The sequence below is a fragment of the Perognathus longimembris genome, chromosome 1 (assembly GCF_023159225.1).
Source record: "Perognathus longimembris pacificus isolate PPM17 chromosome 1, ASM2315922v1, whole genome shotgun sequence".
Classification (NCBI taxonomy): domain Eukaryota; kingdom Metazoa; phylum Chordata; class Mammalia; order Rodentia; family Heteromyidae; genus Perognathus; species Perognathus longimembris.
Genome location: NC_063161.1, coordinates 141409167 through 141425535, shown reverse-complemented (window position 1 = coordinate 141425535; position 16369 = coordinate 141409167). Strand labels below are relative to the sequence as shown.

General features: G+C 45.3%; 1 protein-coding gene across 3 annotated transcripts in view; it reads left to right on the top strand.

The window, feature by feature from the left end:
• Positions 1-16369, top strand: part of Ptpn3 (protein tyrosine phosphatase non-receptor type 3) — a 140285-nt gene that overhangs the window by 121741 nt on the left and 2175 nt on the right. For all 3 annotated transcript variants that reach the window (XM_048338757.1, XM_048338768.1, XM_048338778.1), the window contains 6 exons: positions 3893-3983; positions 4262-4323; positions 6204-6350; positions 14151-14279; positions 14568-14713; positions 15112-15247. In XM_048338757.1, the coding sequence (XP_048194714.1) occupies positions 3893-3983; positions 4262-4323; positions 6204-6350; positions 14151-14279; positions 14568-14713; positions 15112-15247 (711 nt within the window). The remainder of the gene's footprint in view (positions 1-3892; positions 3984-4261; positions 4324-6203; positions 6351-14150; positions 14280-14567; positions 14714-15111; positions 15248-16369) is intronic.

The window sequence follows — 16369 nt, the reverse complement described above, 5'->3', positions numbered from 1 at the left end:
TTCTCATGATCATAATTCATAGAATTCAGACATAGTGTATGAGTTATTAACTCTCCTGACCCCCATCCTTCTCATTTTCTTCCTCTTTGCTATAGCTTAGAAGAAACAGTTTGATTGATGTGGACTCTTCCACACATGGTCCAGTGCTCACACAGATATGTACGCATATACCACGCACCATGCACACACACAGGATTGTGCTTATATACATTATATACACTGTGCTTATGCTGCTGTTACATGAATGGGCTCACCATTGTTTATCCAATGTTTATTCATTTAAGAGTAGATAAGTGGGGGCTGGGGATATAGCCTAGTGGCAAGAGTGCCTGCCTCGGATACACGAGGCCCTAGGTTCGATTCCCCAGCACCACATATACAGAAAACGGCCAGAAGCAGCGCTGTGGCTCAAGTGGCAGAGTGCTAGCCTTGAGCGGGAAGAAGCCAGGGACAGTGCTCAGGCCCTGAGTCCAAGGCCCAGGACTGGCCAAAAAAAGAGTAGATAAGTGGACTCCCTCCTCCCTACTCCCTGCAACTATACTTTTAGTCTATCTCCATGGTTTTATTATTTGCATGGGATTTTGTTATATGACTGTACCACAATTTAGCTCAACACTTCTCCTGGTTGGGGGATGTTCAGGATGTTTCTGGTTTCCTGCAAGTAAGTGTTTTGCTGTAGATAAACTTCTATGACATGAATCATTATTTATTTCTGTTAGATAAAGTCCACATATTTTAAATTTTTTAACACTGTCATAGAATGTGGGGGGAACAAAAAGTTCAGCACTTTTAACAATCCTATCAACAGATCATCACTACCATGAGATATTTAAAATATCATAATAAATAAGCAAATCTAGCAAAAGTACTAGATCTCTGATCACCTGCTAGACCTCAAGTTAATTGCACTTATGTTTCTGTGATTTAAAAGTACCTTTCTACCTCGAGGTTTGCTGTGCTGGTTTATATTCACTTAATTGGATCTTACCTCCATGCATTTAAATGTCACTTAGATGAATGTGGTTGGCTCTCATGTCCTCCTTCTCCCAGGGTCAAACCAGAACCTCCAATAAATCACGAGTTTATTTCTAGGATGCACTCAGAGTCTGGGAAGCCTGGAGGTGTTTAGAGGTTGTTCAGCAGCTACTTGACTGTCATAAACTGAGATGATACCGGTGATCAGATCAGTAACTGAACTCTTGAAGAATTGGGGAATTCCAAACATTCTATAAATAAATAAGATGAAACACTATGACCCAATCTCCATGTTAATTCTCTTCTGAAGAGTTCTGCAACTATTTCTTTAATAAGAGAGAAACAAACTAACAGAAGCTAGCATATAAAATACTACACCTTTAATAAAACTAAGGGGCAAGGAATTATGTCCAGCCTCTCCACCTCTTCAAAATTTAGGCAGTTGAGGGTGTTGGCTAACCTAAATTCCTGTCAAAAGAACTTGGTTATATGCAACAAAGTCCTTTAAAAAAATGTATTCCATGTCAGGATTCTGTTCTTAGACCTTTATAAAACATTTTGAAAACAGCTGACAAAATAGAATGAAAAGTTAAGATAAATTAGAGTAACCTAGACTATTGAGCCATTAGAAGTCATCTATATAAGAAGGGGGAAATGAGCTTCAAAATTCTGGTAGTGTTTCCCAGACTCAAGTTGGGAAATGCTTAGATCTTCACGTTTAAGTTGGCTTGAGGAATGCTTCATTGATCAGAATTCAACAAGAATATGCATTGTGGGGCTTGTCTTGCAGGAAATTCATAGTACTTATGATAAAGATTTCCTAAAATTCATTGGCTTCAAAAATTTTTCTAAGGATTTCAGTGTTAGAGTTTTGTCACTGACACAAATACCTAAGTGAAAACAATTTAAAGGAAGAAAAGATGTATTTGGGCTCATGGTTTCATAGGTTACAGTCCGTGGTCAGCTGGCTCCAACGGCCAGTTGGACCTGAGTGAATAACATCATGGTTGAAGGTAGAAGGGCAAGATGGGGCAAAGCTGTTCACTTAATGGCAGCCAGGAAGCAAAGAGAAGAAAGTCTGTGCTAGCAGGCTTCCTCTTCATTCCCCTTTTATTCCATCCCAGCCCCCCAGTCTGTTGGATGATGCCACCCATATTCAGAGTGGGTCTTCTCTCATGGACACCCAGGGGTGTGCTTTACTAATCTCTTAGGCATCTCTCAATCCAAACAAGTTGATCATCAAGATTAACTGTGACAACCAGGCACTGGCAGCTCACACCTGAAATCCTGGCTACTCAGAAGACTCAGATCTGAGGAACTAGGGTTGAAGCCAGCAAAAACAGAAAAGTCTGTAAAACTTTCAGCAAAAAGCTGAAAGTGGGAGGTATAGCTTAAATGGTATAGGAGGTATAGCTTAAAGGACAGTGCCCAGCCCAGAGTTCAAGCCCCAATTTTTTTTTTTTTGGCCAGTCCTGGGCCTTGGACTCAGGGCCTGAGCACTGTCCCTGGCTTCTTCCCGCTCAAGGCTAGCACTCTGCCACTTGAGCCACAGCGCCGCTTCTGGCCGTATATGTGGTGCTGGGGAATCGAACCTAGGGCCTCGTGTATCCGAGGCATGCACTCTTGCCACTAGGCTATATCCCCAGCCCCAAGCCCCAATTTTTTTAAACACATGAAAAAAGTACCTATTTTTACTTTAAGATGTTTGGTTTCCATTTAATATAGTATGAGGAATACTAGCATATAGATATAGTAGTTCAGCTTCATTTCTTTTCAGAAAATCCATATAATTGTGTCATATTTGTTTCCATACATGCTTCCTTATATTTCTAAGTATGTATGCATTGAAAAAACTAACTAGAGAAGATATGATATCATATGAAAAAATTAACTCAGAGTTATATAATTGCTGGTATTTTCTGGAAATATATATTGAAAATATGTATGTACATTGATAACTTCCAACATTGAAAAAGTGTTTTTAAATTCCCAGAGAGCTAATAAGAACCCCTGGTAAAAATGGCATGGTGACAGTTGTCTAAGTGGGGGGAGCTGTGTAGAAAAGACATGATAAGCACCAAGTACCTCCTCTTGTTTGTGCTCTTGGGCAAAGCAATTAGCCTCTAGCTGTCACCTGGAAAATAAGAAGAGTAATAATACCTCTCTTACACAATGCTGTGTAACATGTATTAGATGTGCTTGTAGTGGATGTGCAAGGTTTATATTGCTTGAATTTGGGTAGATTATTGTGTATTGGGTAAATGTCTTACCATGGAAATATATTTCTGAAATGATGAATGAAACACTCTTGCTCTTTTGGCAAAGGATGTGGTTCATTCCGTGGAGATGGAGGGAAAGGGGGTTTTAGACAAATTTGGATGAGTCAGAATTCTACTTGAAAATAATTGTCATAAAGAAGGTTTTACTTACTGGGAGCTATTATCTGTGAGTCAGACTCCTGCCTATAACTTTTTCTCCCTCAAACTTTAAAAAAGAATTATTGAAGAATTTCATCAATTTCTCCTAGAATTATAGAATTTCTATTGGGATGAGTTTTTCATGTATTAACATAATAGCTCTAATATGACTTTGGTCCCCTGCACCAACAGCCATTTTTATTTTGTTTTGTTTTGTTTGTGCCAGTCCTGAGGCGTAAACTCAGGGCCTGGATGCCATCCCTGAGCTTATGTGCTCAAGGCTAGTGATCTACCACTTGTGCCACCATTTTACTTTCAGCTTTTAGTGGTTGATTGGAGATGAGAGTCTCACAAACTTTCTTGTCTAGACTGGCTTCGAACCAGGATCCTCAAATCTCTGCCTCCTGAGCAGCTAGGATTACAGTTGTGAGTCACTGGCACTCAGCTCAAAAGCCATTTTTAAAAAAAATAATTTTTCATGTGTTTGTTTTGTCATCTAGCAACTCTACAGAAAGAAGCCTGGCCTGCCCATCACATTTGCAAAGCTGCCTCAAAATTTGGACAAAAATCGATATAAAGATGTACTGCCTTGTGAGTATCTGGCCCGAATGCCTTTTTCCCCACCCTACACTGCGATAATGTTTCCCTTTTTAAAACAGATTGTCGGGTATTCTGGAACGGTTTTCAGTGTTTCTGTAAACACCACTGTCTTTATTGCAGCCATTTCAGACTCGAACAGTTGGGGAATAGTGTTTATGCTAATGAGGAGAGAGCCACAGATGGGGCTGGGAACTGAACCCTTGTGTACTTAATATGATTAAAAAAAAAATAACACCCAGCATAATCGGTGACTTTTTTCTCTTTCACAGATGACACCACCCGGGTAACATTGCAGGGAAACGAAGATTATATTAATGCGAGTTATGTGAATGTAAGTTAGAAATCTTACTAAAAAGAAAGAACACATTCATTGGGGTAACAGGAACAGGGACTGGTCCATTGACGAGCGCTGTCCTGTTTGCTCCCTCTGAAGCACAGTAGCCACAAGAGGGAAAGCAAAGCGGGCTTGTTTTACAGAGGAGAAAACTAAAGTTCAGAGAGACTGAATAATAACAAAGCTAAGAGAGGACCAGGACCCAAACACCCTGAGTTTCTAATTTCATCCTCCTCTATACCGGTCTCTTCCTTTTAGTGACTTATTTCTGCTAGTGGTATGCATGTCACTTTCAGTATTTTCTTCCATGTTACTAGTATCATCTTATCTAATAATAAGAAAAATAGGGGCTGGGAATATGGCCTAGTGGCAAGAGTGCTTGCCTCATATACATGAAGTCCTGGGTTCGATTCCTCAGCACCACATATGTAGAAAAGGCCAGAGGTGTCACTGTGGCTCAAGTGGCAGAGTGCTAGCCTTGAGCAAAAAGAAGCCAGGAACAGTGCCCAGGCCCTGAGTCCAAGCCCCAGGACTGCCCCCCCCCCCAAAAAAAAGGAAAGGAAATATAGGACCACGACACATATAATCTGAGAGAAAAAGGAAAACGCTCACCTGACATAGGGAAAGCACTCTTTCTTTCTTTTTTTTTCCTCTGAAAATGCATTTTGAACCACTTATTTTGACTTCTTGGAACTTCAGTTTCTTCATCTAAACCCTGGGTCAGTGAACTTTTTCTGTAGAGGGCCAGATGGGAGCTCTCTCATCTATGAATTGAAAATGTAACCACTTAAAAAAAAATGTCATAAACCACTGTTAGGTTCAAAGTAGGAGACAGATTTGGCCCTATAGCCCTGATCCAAACATAATCACGATTTCTTTGATTAGACCTCAAATTAGGGCAAAATAATGAACTACCCTAGTAAAAATTGGTCTGGTCAGTGATTCCACTTATTCCATAGCATCTATAGGATTGGTGGACTCTCACTTTAACAGACCAACCTTCAGGAATGGTAGGGTGGCAACCCCATGATGTCCACTGACTTTGTGAGTTGAGGAGTCACTGGAGACCTTCACTGAGGAATGAGTGACTCTCCAGTACAAAGCTTGGTCTGTTTTGAGTGCTCTTTAGTCTAGAAAAGGACTCAGTCCTGAGTGAAAAGGTAACCACAGAGCAGGATGGGAGAGGTGTTATCTCAAAACACGAAAACATTCAACATCAAAACTTTGTCCAACATAATGGTATAGTCATTGAGAGCCATGTAGGAAGCAAGATGCAGTTCATTGGTGTTAACCTGCATTGTTCATGTTTGTTGTAAAGAAAAGTAAATAGTTCCTTCTGTATCTTTGTGGTGTATAAAGAATATCTGAGTGGAATGGGAAGGGTAGGTGAGAATGTTGAAAGTGAATTGCATTGATTGTATTCATAAACTGCTTTATTGAATGACAGCTCCTTTGTACAACAACTTAAAGATAATTTTTTAAAACTTTAAGAATATCCTAATGAACCTGTTTTTTTTTAAAAAAAAAATCAACTAGATAGATTTGGATGGAAACCCTTGCTTAGGAAAAGACTTAAAGGTAGAGTTGGCACATATTGCTGGAAATGAAGATAACGAATGTTGGCTATATTTAGAATCAAACAATTAAAGTCATATCTCTTGGTACCTTGCAAGGACATTTCAAGTTTTGCCTACTGAGTGTCATACAATTTAAAGTTCCTGATATTAGCACTATTCAAGTATTTGTAGATATAACTTCTTTGATTTATGTTTTCTTCCCTGAACTGATAAAAAAGATATTTTCTCTTCTGATTGCTAGCTGAAATGCAGAACTGGCTGCAGTAACGAGAGTCTAATGCCTTACCGATCTCTTGCTAGATGGAAATTCCTGCTGCTAACCTTGTGAACAAGTACATTGCCACTCAGGGACCCCTGCCACATACCTGTGCACAATTTTGGCAAGTAGTCTGGGATCAGAAGTTGTCACTCATCGTCATGTTGACAACTCTCACAGAGCGAGGGCGGGTAAGTGACTTGACTTCCAATTCAAATGTGTGCAGTGTCGCGCTCTGTGATGTGGGACGTGACTCCTCTGCTACCCTCAAATCTCCTGTCTGTTGTCTTCAGGTGTGCAGTCCCTCTTGGTGCTCACTCTACCAGGTAGACATTCCACCAGGCCAGAAGGCAGTCCTCTTGTTTCACCCCACCTGCCCAGACCCTCCATGTGGGTTGTGGCCTTGCCCACCTGGAGCAAATGCTGCTTTTTTTTTTTTTTTTTTGGCCAGTCCTGGGGCTTGGACTCAGGGCCTGAGCACTGTCCCTGGCTTCTTTTTGCTCAAGGCTAGCACTCTGCCACTTGAGCCACAGCACCCCTTCTGGCCATTTTCTGTATATGTGGTGCTGGGGAATCGAACCCAGGGCCTCATGTATATGAGGCAGGCACTCTTGCCACTAGGCCATACCCCCAGCCCCAAATGCTGCTTTTGAGAAAGAAATGTGTACCAGCAAGAAGTGTCTATGAAAAGTCAAGTTGTGTTGTTGTACCCTTTTCCACAGAAATAGAGCAGATGATATCGCAGAAATCAGTGTGTGAGGGGTACTTCTATCATGAATTCCTTGACCTTTGGATACATCTGGATGTCTTCATTATGAAATGTATATTCAGAAACACATTCCAGCATCAAAACTAAATTTGTTTTGAGTGATTTGTTTGCCACATCCTCCCACAGTTCCATCCCTAGTGGTTAGTCACAGTGCTGAAGAAGTCAGTGTAGAAAACGAGAGTGCACATGATGTGGGCAGTACCTTTCAGGAGGTCAGCCTGTTTCTCCCCTGAAACCACAAAATAAGAATTCCTACTACAGGATCCCCTGGGTTGCAGACAGCTTTCATATGCGTTGTCCTAGACAGACAGCTCCCCATCTCTGCTTAAACACTCCCAAGATTCATCCTGTGGCTGCTCAGATCTGATTTTCAAAGCTTCCTCCTCACAATGAACGTGTCACTGCTCACCTCCACTCCATTTAGTTCTGCTTATGGAAGACACAGAGTTCCCCTCTTCTGTGTGATGTCCCTTCAGATACGCCAAAATAGCCTTGGGCTTCCATGAAGATCAGAGCCTGTGTAGGCATTGTATTGATATTGCCGTTGAGCCAGTCTCACCCCGTGAGTGCTCATGCCCTTGACTCTTGGAACCTCCTCCAGCATACTGGAGCCAGACTGGATTCAAAACAGTTCTTCTTGAGCCAGGCTACTTAATCTCTCACCTTTGGGCTCTCGTGAATATACAGTGACCACCTTGGCCAGGTTGGTGAAGAATGAAACAATACAGCTGAGCCCTGGAGACCCACACCTGTCACCCTAACTACTCCATTGACTGAAATCTAGAAGATCACAATTCAAAGCTAGCCCAGACAGAAAAGCCCATAAGATTCCAAATCCAAAAAATAACCAGCAAAAAGCTAGGCTGGAGGCTTGGCTCAGGTGATAGCGTATCCGCTGAGCCAATACAAAGTCCTGAGTTCAAACCTCAGCACCAACAATAAAGAAAAAGCAAGGAGACAATACATAAAAAGAATTTAAACAATTCTATGCTATAGGTATCTGGGAAATGTTGCTAGATACCTGTGTTGTCACCAGCAACAGCATCTGGATTCCCTTCTGACCTTTAGGTGGCACTTTGGGGCTTCTTTATTTCACTGCATTAGTTGTCACTGAAAAAAATCTATCCCAGCCATCCCAGGGGACCACGCAGAGATAGTCACGACAGGAGAAGGCTTATAAGGAGGTTTATTAGTGGGGCCACATCTCCCCCAGAGAGGGAGCAACATGGCCTCTGCACCTTATGGGGAGGCAGGTAGGTCTGGGTGGTGGATATGAGTAGCCAACTGTAGCTCTAGGGCAAGGAGGAGTTCAGGTCTGGGTGGAGCTGGAGCCTAGTGGGAGGAGCCCAGGACCCAAGGGGGAGGAAATGCTAGCAATCACTTTTAGCTTCTCGTCACTCACAGATAGGGCATTGTAAAGAGGCAGTAGTAGAAACTTCCTCCTAAATGCTGCTCATCTGAGTCAAGGAGCGTACACACTGCCCTCACTAGGGAGCTGGTGTTAATCCTGGCAGCTCTGTTCTCCTTGTGTTTCCCCATCTCCACTACCCAGTTACGTGGCAGACTAAGCCATGACTGGAATTACTATCAGCAGCTTTGTGGCAGTTAACCAATCTCTCTGTCTGGAAGCGTCATAATTGCCTGTCTTTTTGTTTTAATAATAAATGAATGTACTTGGATTTTTAAAAAATCAGTACTGGAGTGAGAATTCGGTCCTATACTCTCCACTAGTGTCATGCCTCCACTTCCAGCGTTTTGGTGGTTAATTGGAGATAAGCGTCTCAAGGAATTGTCTTCCTGAGCTGGTTTCAAGCCATGGTTCTCAGCTCTCTGAGTAGCTAGGATTACAGGTGTGAGCCAGTGGTGCTGGACACTTGGACCATTTTTTTTTTTTAACTTGGGGAGCCTCCATTCCCTAAGTCAGCTTGCAGTGCTATTTTTTCTAAAAGGCCTATAGCTATCTGGTTATGTGGTGGTGTAAGTAAGAAGGCAGAAAGCCATCCTTCCCAAGATTAATTCCTGACATTACCACTTCCTGCCTATGTGATTAATGAGCTGTGTAAATGGTATAGCAATAACCCGTATTGCATGGGATTATGGGAGAATTGGAGTTAATCTAGGTAGCCTCTTGGAAGAGTGACTGGAACGTGGAAAATGTATAAATATTAGCCAGCTGTAGTAGTAACATGGGTGCCAACCAAATGACTATTAGCAGAACTGTACTGTATTTGTTTTGTAGTCTGTTCATTGTTTTTCATTGAATTGTCTCACTTTTTTTTTTTTAGCTTTTATAAATTTCCTTTGAAAGGTGTATTTCTTATCTGGAAATCAAGTATCACTTGCCATAAATAGAAAATATGCTTAAAATATATAAAAGCACAAAATGATGTTTATTAAGTTTTAACTTCTCTTGCTTTCCAGGCTCTAAAACCTGAGGCCTGCTCTTTCTCATTCCCAGTCTTTATTATACAGTAGAGTTCAAATATTAAGGATGTGGTGTTAAAGTAACCCCAGGCTCAAATCAGGCTCTCTCCATGACACAATTAGAAATATTGCATGAAAGGAAATCCTCTCCCACCATGTGGTTCTCTATTGCTTAATGCAGATTCAATCTCACAATGTACCACCAGGCAATGAAAAAATGGTAGGCTCTGATCTGAGCCATTCTGGCATTTTATAGATAGTTGAAGACAGCAAGTGTTTTTGTTTTTGTGATTATTGGGTTAGAACTCAGGGTCTTAAGCTTGCTAAGTAGGTACTCTGCCACTTGAGCCCTCTTTGCTTTATTTTTTGGAAAAGGCTCTCCTACTTATAGCCTCTCGAATAGCTAGGATTACATGCCCCGGCTTGTTGGTTGCGATGAGATCTCGCTAACTTTTTGCCCAGGCCAGCCAAAATCCATTGTCCCTTCACACTGTGCCTCATGAGTAGCTGAGATTATATACGTGTGCCAGTGTGCCTGGCCCACAAACATCACATCTTTTACATTGTCATTTCCTTCTCTCTCTGTTTTCATTCAGCCCCATAGTCTGTTATTTCGAGTGTAAACGCTTTAGATTTTTTCAGGAGCAATCTGTGGAGGTGCCGTTCTGCTGTCTCCTAGATTCTTTTTACTTCATGATGCAGCTCCTCAAAGCTGACACCTGACTCCATTTGGGCTTAGCACTGTCACTGGCTTCTTCTCTTTCTCTCTTAAAGTTCACTGTCCCCTATCCAGCTGGACTGTCATCCTCAGCAAAAAAGGAACTCCCTCAGGAATGGTCAATGACAAGCAATCTACCTTGGATAGCAGCACCCTTCTTTTCCCTGGCTCCACTTGTTTCAGCTCTGGAGACAAGGCCCTTTCTGCAGGCAGAGAGTCCTACCTCTCCTACTCCCAGCTGCTGTTGTCTCTCCTGGCTTGTCGGTGTTCACTCTGAACCCAGTTCATCCGACCCAGCACATTCATTTGTTTCCAGCCCCTCCTCAACTGCTCAGCTGCTTGCCTTGGGTTTTCTGCATTCGATTCCCATCTCCCGTGAGGCCTGCCATTCCCTTCTACATCTCTGGCCCTGGGAACTAACTCTGTTTATCAGTTGTTGAAAACCTGTTCTTCCAAAACCCAGGGTTCATGTTTCCACTCTCAGGTGACCTGCTCCTTTGTCCTGCAGTCCCTGTGGCGTCCTTGTCGCCTCCCCCAGTTCTTCCGGATTGTATTCAGAGCTGGTCATTCTGGGTGAACCGCTTTGCCACATTATCTTTTTCTGAGCCATGAATTTCCCAGTGCATTCTATTTCTTTTAGGATATTGTACATTTGTCCCATATTGTGCTTACCCAGCAGGTGAGCACTGGCCAGAGGTCCCAACCCTTTCAGCTCGTGGTGGGGTTCCTGCGATTGTTTGCTTTTCTCATTTCTGGTCACAGTGGCCTTCACTGTGATCAAGCTTAGGGGCATTCTTCCTATAGGAATCACTTCTCAGTTGGAAAATCATTTTCCCTTTGCTTGCCTTCCAGCAAATATTTCTTAAGGTTTCTTTTATATATAATGATATACTTAATAATATAGAAAAATCTTCCTTCTCAGCCAGCAAGTCCTTTAAGGCTCTGGCCTTGAACCATTGCCTGTAACTGGATAACCTTCAGCAGGACTCTAGCCTCAGTGCCTCATCACTGGAGAGGAGGCAGCAGTGCCTCTCTCAGCTTATTTTGGGGATTAAGGCTGACCTCAGGATGTATGATGGGCTAGGTACTTGGGAGACTGAGATGGAGAGGATAGGTTCAAGGCCAGCCTAGGCAAGAAGTTTGTGAGATCCCTAATAGCTAGGTACAGTGATGTGAACCTGTCACATCCCAGCTAGCAGGAGGCTGAGCACTGAGGAAAAATCACCGTTCCAAACCAGCCTAGGCTCAGGCAGAAAAATCCACAAGGCTCCATCTCAATAGAAAAAGCTGGGCATGGGGCTGCCTGCCTGTTATCTCAGCTGCAGTGGAAAGTGTAAAATGGGGATCAGAGTCTATGTGCAGCCCAGGAAGAAAGCAATAGCATATCTCAATGACGAGTGTGGAAAAGGGTTGAATGCATGGCTCATTGTTTTAGCACCTGCCTAGGAAAGTGGGAGGCCCTGGTATCACCACACAGATACACATAAAAATGGCCTTAGACCTGTCCCGTGGTAGCTGTTTTGAGTGGGTCAGCAGCTCTGGATTCCGTTGTCATCTCTCTGAACCAAAAGCAGATGGGTTTGCTGTATTACCAGGGACCCCAGAATGCTATGAGGATGACAGGAAGTGACTAGAAGAGGCTTTTAACTGTGCAATGCTCCAGAAACTCCCTTGTCATCTGTGCTTGGCAGAGGACCAGATATGTGGCTCCCTCCCACCCCAGGGAACTTATTTCTGAGTCAGGTTTCATCCTGCCCAGTGAGTGGTCCAGCAAATGAAACTGAATGCTGACTTCCTCTAGCTCCTGGCCCAAACCAGCTCCCTCCTATTAGACATGTCTGCCAAAATGTCCTCACACACAATGAGCCCAAAGCCACCAGTCATACATGTGCGCACGCACACACTCGCGCGCGTGCGTACACACACACACACACACACACACACATCCCCAGGTGCCAGAGGCATCTATCTGCTCAGATACCCAAGTCAACAGTCTTCACTCCCCACACCTACTCACTGGGTTCACCCCCAATGATCACCATCCTCATCCCACCCCACCCTGTCTTCATATCCCCACAGCCCTCCTGCTGTTAGAGGCTTTGCAGGAACCACAGCAGCCTCTGTTGTGACCACTGACCCAGTCAGTCTCTCTCCAGGCTAGTCCGGCCATGAACATAGCTGGCAGCTGGTTTTTGCCAGAGGATGAGCCTGGGCCTGTATGTCCTGCAAGACAGACTTGCCGCTCCATTGCAGTTGTGTAGGCTGTGTTGTTCCCCAAGCACACAGAATCCTCTTTACCTTGAATGTTCCACACCCTCTGTCCCACCCACCTACCTAGGGAGCACCCTAGGCCTTCGATACCAAACTCTCACAGCCTTGTCCTGGGTGGTCACTGCCTCTCCTTTCCAACTACCTCAGGTCTGAGAGCATCTTGAGGATAGTGCTATATATTCTCCCACCCCAGGGATACTGGTTGACTCGTCAAGAGAGCAAGAAAGCAGGCTCTTCCTAATAAAGCTGCCTTAATTGGGCCTGTGGCTCCCCCACCCAACCCTATCTAGTTCATCTTCTGGGGATAATGCTCTTCCCCACCAGGAAGCCAGCCTTCAGCATGTTCCTTCTGTTCCCCGTGTGCGCACGCTTTCCAAAGCTGTTTCCATGGTCAGATGTCCCTTTGTGAATTGTCTTCACAAAGCCTCTGGATGGCTTGGGACAGGAAGGAGAGAAGCAGTCTCTGCTCAGCACTCTGCATTCCTCTCACAGAGTCTGTCTAGGGGGGGTTCATCCCCAGCAGCCCCCTGTCCTCTGGCCAGCTCCACTGACCTTTGTCCTCTGGTGACCTCCCTTTCTACAGCACCAGGCCCTTTGCATGTGTTACCGGGCTATAATCAGTCAGGATCAAAACCAGTAGTTCCACAGATGGCCTGTTCTTCCACCCCACACTGGGCACCGGGGAACCCAGAGCTGTATTAAAGACACTAGTGTGCCAAGAGACGGTGGCAGAGGTCTCTGCAGCTGTGGCCTTGGGCAAGTTGCTTGGTGTTCTGAGGCCTGGGATCCTAGTCAGGTCGGTCTGTGAGAACATTTGAAGGCCTCACAAGGGTGAGAAGGGGAGGGCCACCTCAGCTTGGAAATTTCCTTACTTGCCACTACTCAACTGGTGCAATGCCTGTAACAAGGACAGTTGGCCTGACCTTCAAGTAAGCCATAGTTTGCACACCCTTTCCGTCTGTCACTGCCCTGGAGGCAGGTGCTGTCCCCCTCTTTCACGTGAAAAACCGTGAACAACAGAGATGTCAAGTTGGCTGTTTGCAGTCAGGGCTCACAGATGGAAATGGAGATGATCCAGGCTGGGCTCTGTCTGACCCAAATGTGCCAGCTTGACCCTGTACCTGAGGCTCCTCCCTGTGGGGTGGAGGCAGGAGGATCTGCTGAGAGCAGAAGCCCAGGCCTGTGCCATGCAGCTATTAAAGAAACCCTGGGGAGGAAGAGAAGTCTCTGGACCTCCTGCAGGTTCCCAACTGGGCCAATGCACTACCACTAGGCTGACCCTCCCCTGCGCTACAGAAATAATCAGAGGTTCCTCTGTACCTCACTCTAACACCCACACTGCCAGTGAGCCTCGTCTGAGTTCTTCCCTAATCAGCTCTCATGGGACACCTGAGCAGTCTGTCCCCCACCCCTGCCCGCATCTAAGGTCCACTCACCCTGTTTCTTCCTCATTTTCTTTCTTTCTTTCTTTCTTTTTTTTTTTTTTTTTTTTTTTTGGCCAGTCCTGGGCCTTGGACTCAGGGCCTGAGCACTGTCCCTGGCTTCTTCCCGCTCAAGGCTAGCACTCTGCCACTTGAGCCACAGCGCCGCTTCTGGCCGTTTTCTGTATATGTGGTGCTGGGGAACCGAACCTAGGGCCTCATGTATCCGAGGCAGGCACTCTTGCCACTAGGCTATATCCCCAGCCCCCTCATTTTCTTTTGGTCTCTTTTTTTGGTACTGGGGATTGAACCTAGGATGTTGCACTTGCAAAGCAAGCACTTTGCCACTGAGCTACCTCCCAGCCCTCACTCACCCCGTTTCTTACAGACCAAGTGTCACCAGTACTGGCCAGATCCTCCGGCCGTCATGGACCATGGTGTCTTTCATATCCAGTGTCGGTCAGAGGACTGTACCATTGCCTATGTGTCCCGAGAGATGCTGGTCACGAACACGGAGGTAAGCTAAAGTCTGAGGCAGTAGTGAGCAGGTGCTGGGGGCGGGGGTAGGGGGGGGGCGGTCCTAGACAGCCAGGTCTGCTCTGTAGTCTCCAGGCCTATAAGGCACAATGGCTGTAAATGAGATGGGGGAAATGCCTGAGCTGAGCCCAACAGGATGTGTGTCCTGGGGGAGGCAGTGGCAGGAGTTAGCAGGGGCCACAGCAGAGCTGGGCCCAGCAGAAGCCATCTAAGTTGGTGTCAGGCAGGCCTTGCCCTCTTGATGAACTCAAGGCCCACATCTCTGCAGACTGGTGAGGAGCACACCCTGACCCATCTCCAATACGTCGCATGGCCTGACCACGGAGTGCCTGATGACTCCTCTGACTTCCTGGAATTTGTGAACTACGTGAGGTCCCTGAGAGCAGATGGAGAGCCTGTCTTAGTTCACTGCAGGTACTGTGATTTTTGTTTAATACTTACCTTGGGAAAGGCTTGGAGAAAAGCAGTGGACACAACACCCACCTGAAGTCCCTCAAAGTCATATGCCCTTACAAAGCCCTACAAACTCATAAATAGACAAGTCGAAGAAGAGAGCTCTAACCCACTCCCATCTACCCTTCACCGCAGATGTGGATAAGAAAGGGTGGCTCTGGCACTTAGCAGCACTGAGTTTCTTTCCCTGGCTTAAGCCCCAGTCTCAAGACCTGTGAGGATGGGCTGTCTTAGCCTGAGCGCACAACCTCAGGGAGCCAAGTTCCTTCCCTCATTGTGTGCTGGCTAGCAGCTCAGCTGGGCTGTGCATACATGGTACTCCTGCAGATCCCAAGTCTCTGCTTCTCCTCCCTCTCCAGCGCTGGAATAGGTCGAACAGGGGTCCTGGTCACCATGGAAACGGCCATGTGCTTAATTGAGAGAAACCTGCCCGTTTACCCACTGGATATTGTCCGGAAAATGCGAGACCAGCGTGCCATGATGGTGCAGACATCAGTGAGTAGAAATCCACTCATCAGAATAACCATGCTGCACACGTCCTGTGAGAAAAAGAGCTTTGTGAGGAGACTGAGGCTTGAGGGGACTGGGTCACCTGCCCAAGGTCACAGAACTTTCCAGGGGCTCCAGACCCCTAAAGCCCACATCCAGCTGCCAGGCTGCAGCTCCACCTGCTTCTGCACATGGAGCTACAGCCCATCATTGTCCATCAGAAATCAGCAAGGGCCTGGGGCTCCCCTGCCCCTTCCCTCCCCTCTTCCACTCCTCTGGGTTGTCTCATGGTAACTGGGCACTTAGCACCCACAGATAACCTCAGGGAAAATCTCTACGTTTTGCCCCAGGATTGCAAGAGAGGCAGGGTGGTAGTGTGGAAAGAAATGGCTCTGGCAACTTTAAATGGTCTCTTAACCTTTCCCAGAGCTTCATCTTTCTATCCACAAAGTGGGCACTTTTACTCATTTGCTCAGCTGCTGATCGTACAAGTGGGAAATACCTAAGCTTGCATCAAGTAGAACTGGCTTAGTCCTTTGGATATCTCAGCTGTGATAGGTGGATTCCAGGGGTGTCTGAGAACATGTTAGAACGCTATCTAAAGCAAACCTTGGAAAAATAAGGTAGACTTCCTGGAGGAGTGACCTCCAGGGAAACCCCCAGGGTAAGCAAGAAGGAGCTAGCAAAGCAGAACAAAGAACAAGAACTGTATGTTCCTACCAGCTCTGTATCGTGGTCCTCATGATATGTGGTCAGATTGTGAGCACTTGTAGTTTTATATTAATTTGTGACCAGGAAATCTGGTTATGTGGGGGGAAAAAAGGAAATAATTGTTTAATGGTGTGGACAGCCTGGCTGCTGGGTACGAAGAATGAGCCCCTTACCTGCCAGATGTTCCTAGCTGGACAAGTTCTACATGATTTTGAGTCTCCTTGTACACTCTATAAAATGTTTCTTGTGTTAATAATTAACTCTGTGTATCTATGAATCTAAGGATTCAGCCAAATCACAAAGGAAAAAATACTAGGGGAAATTGTGCGCCCATATGGAACTCATGCACTCTTTCCCTAAGTCATCCAGTGTAACAACTATGCACATAGCCTTCACATTGCATTAGGTAATGTAAGG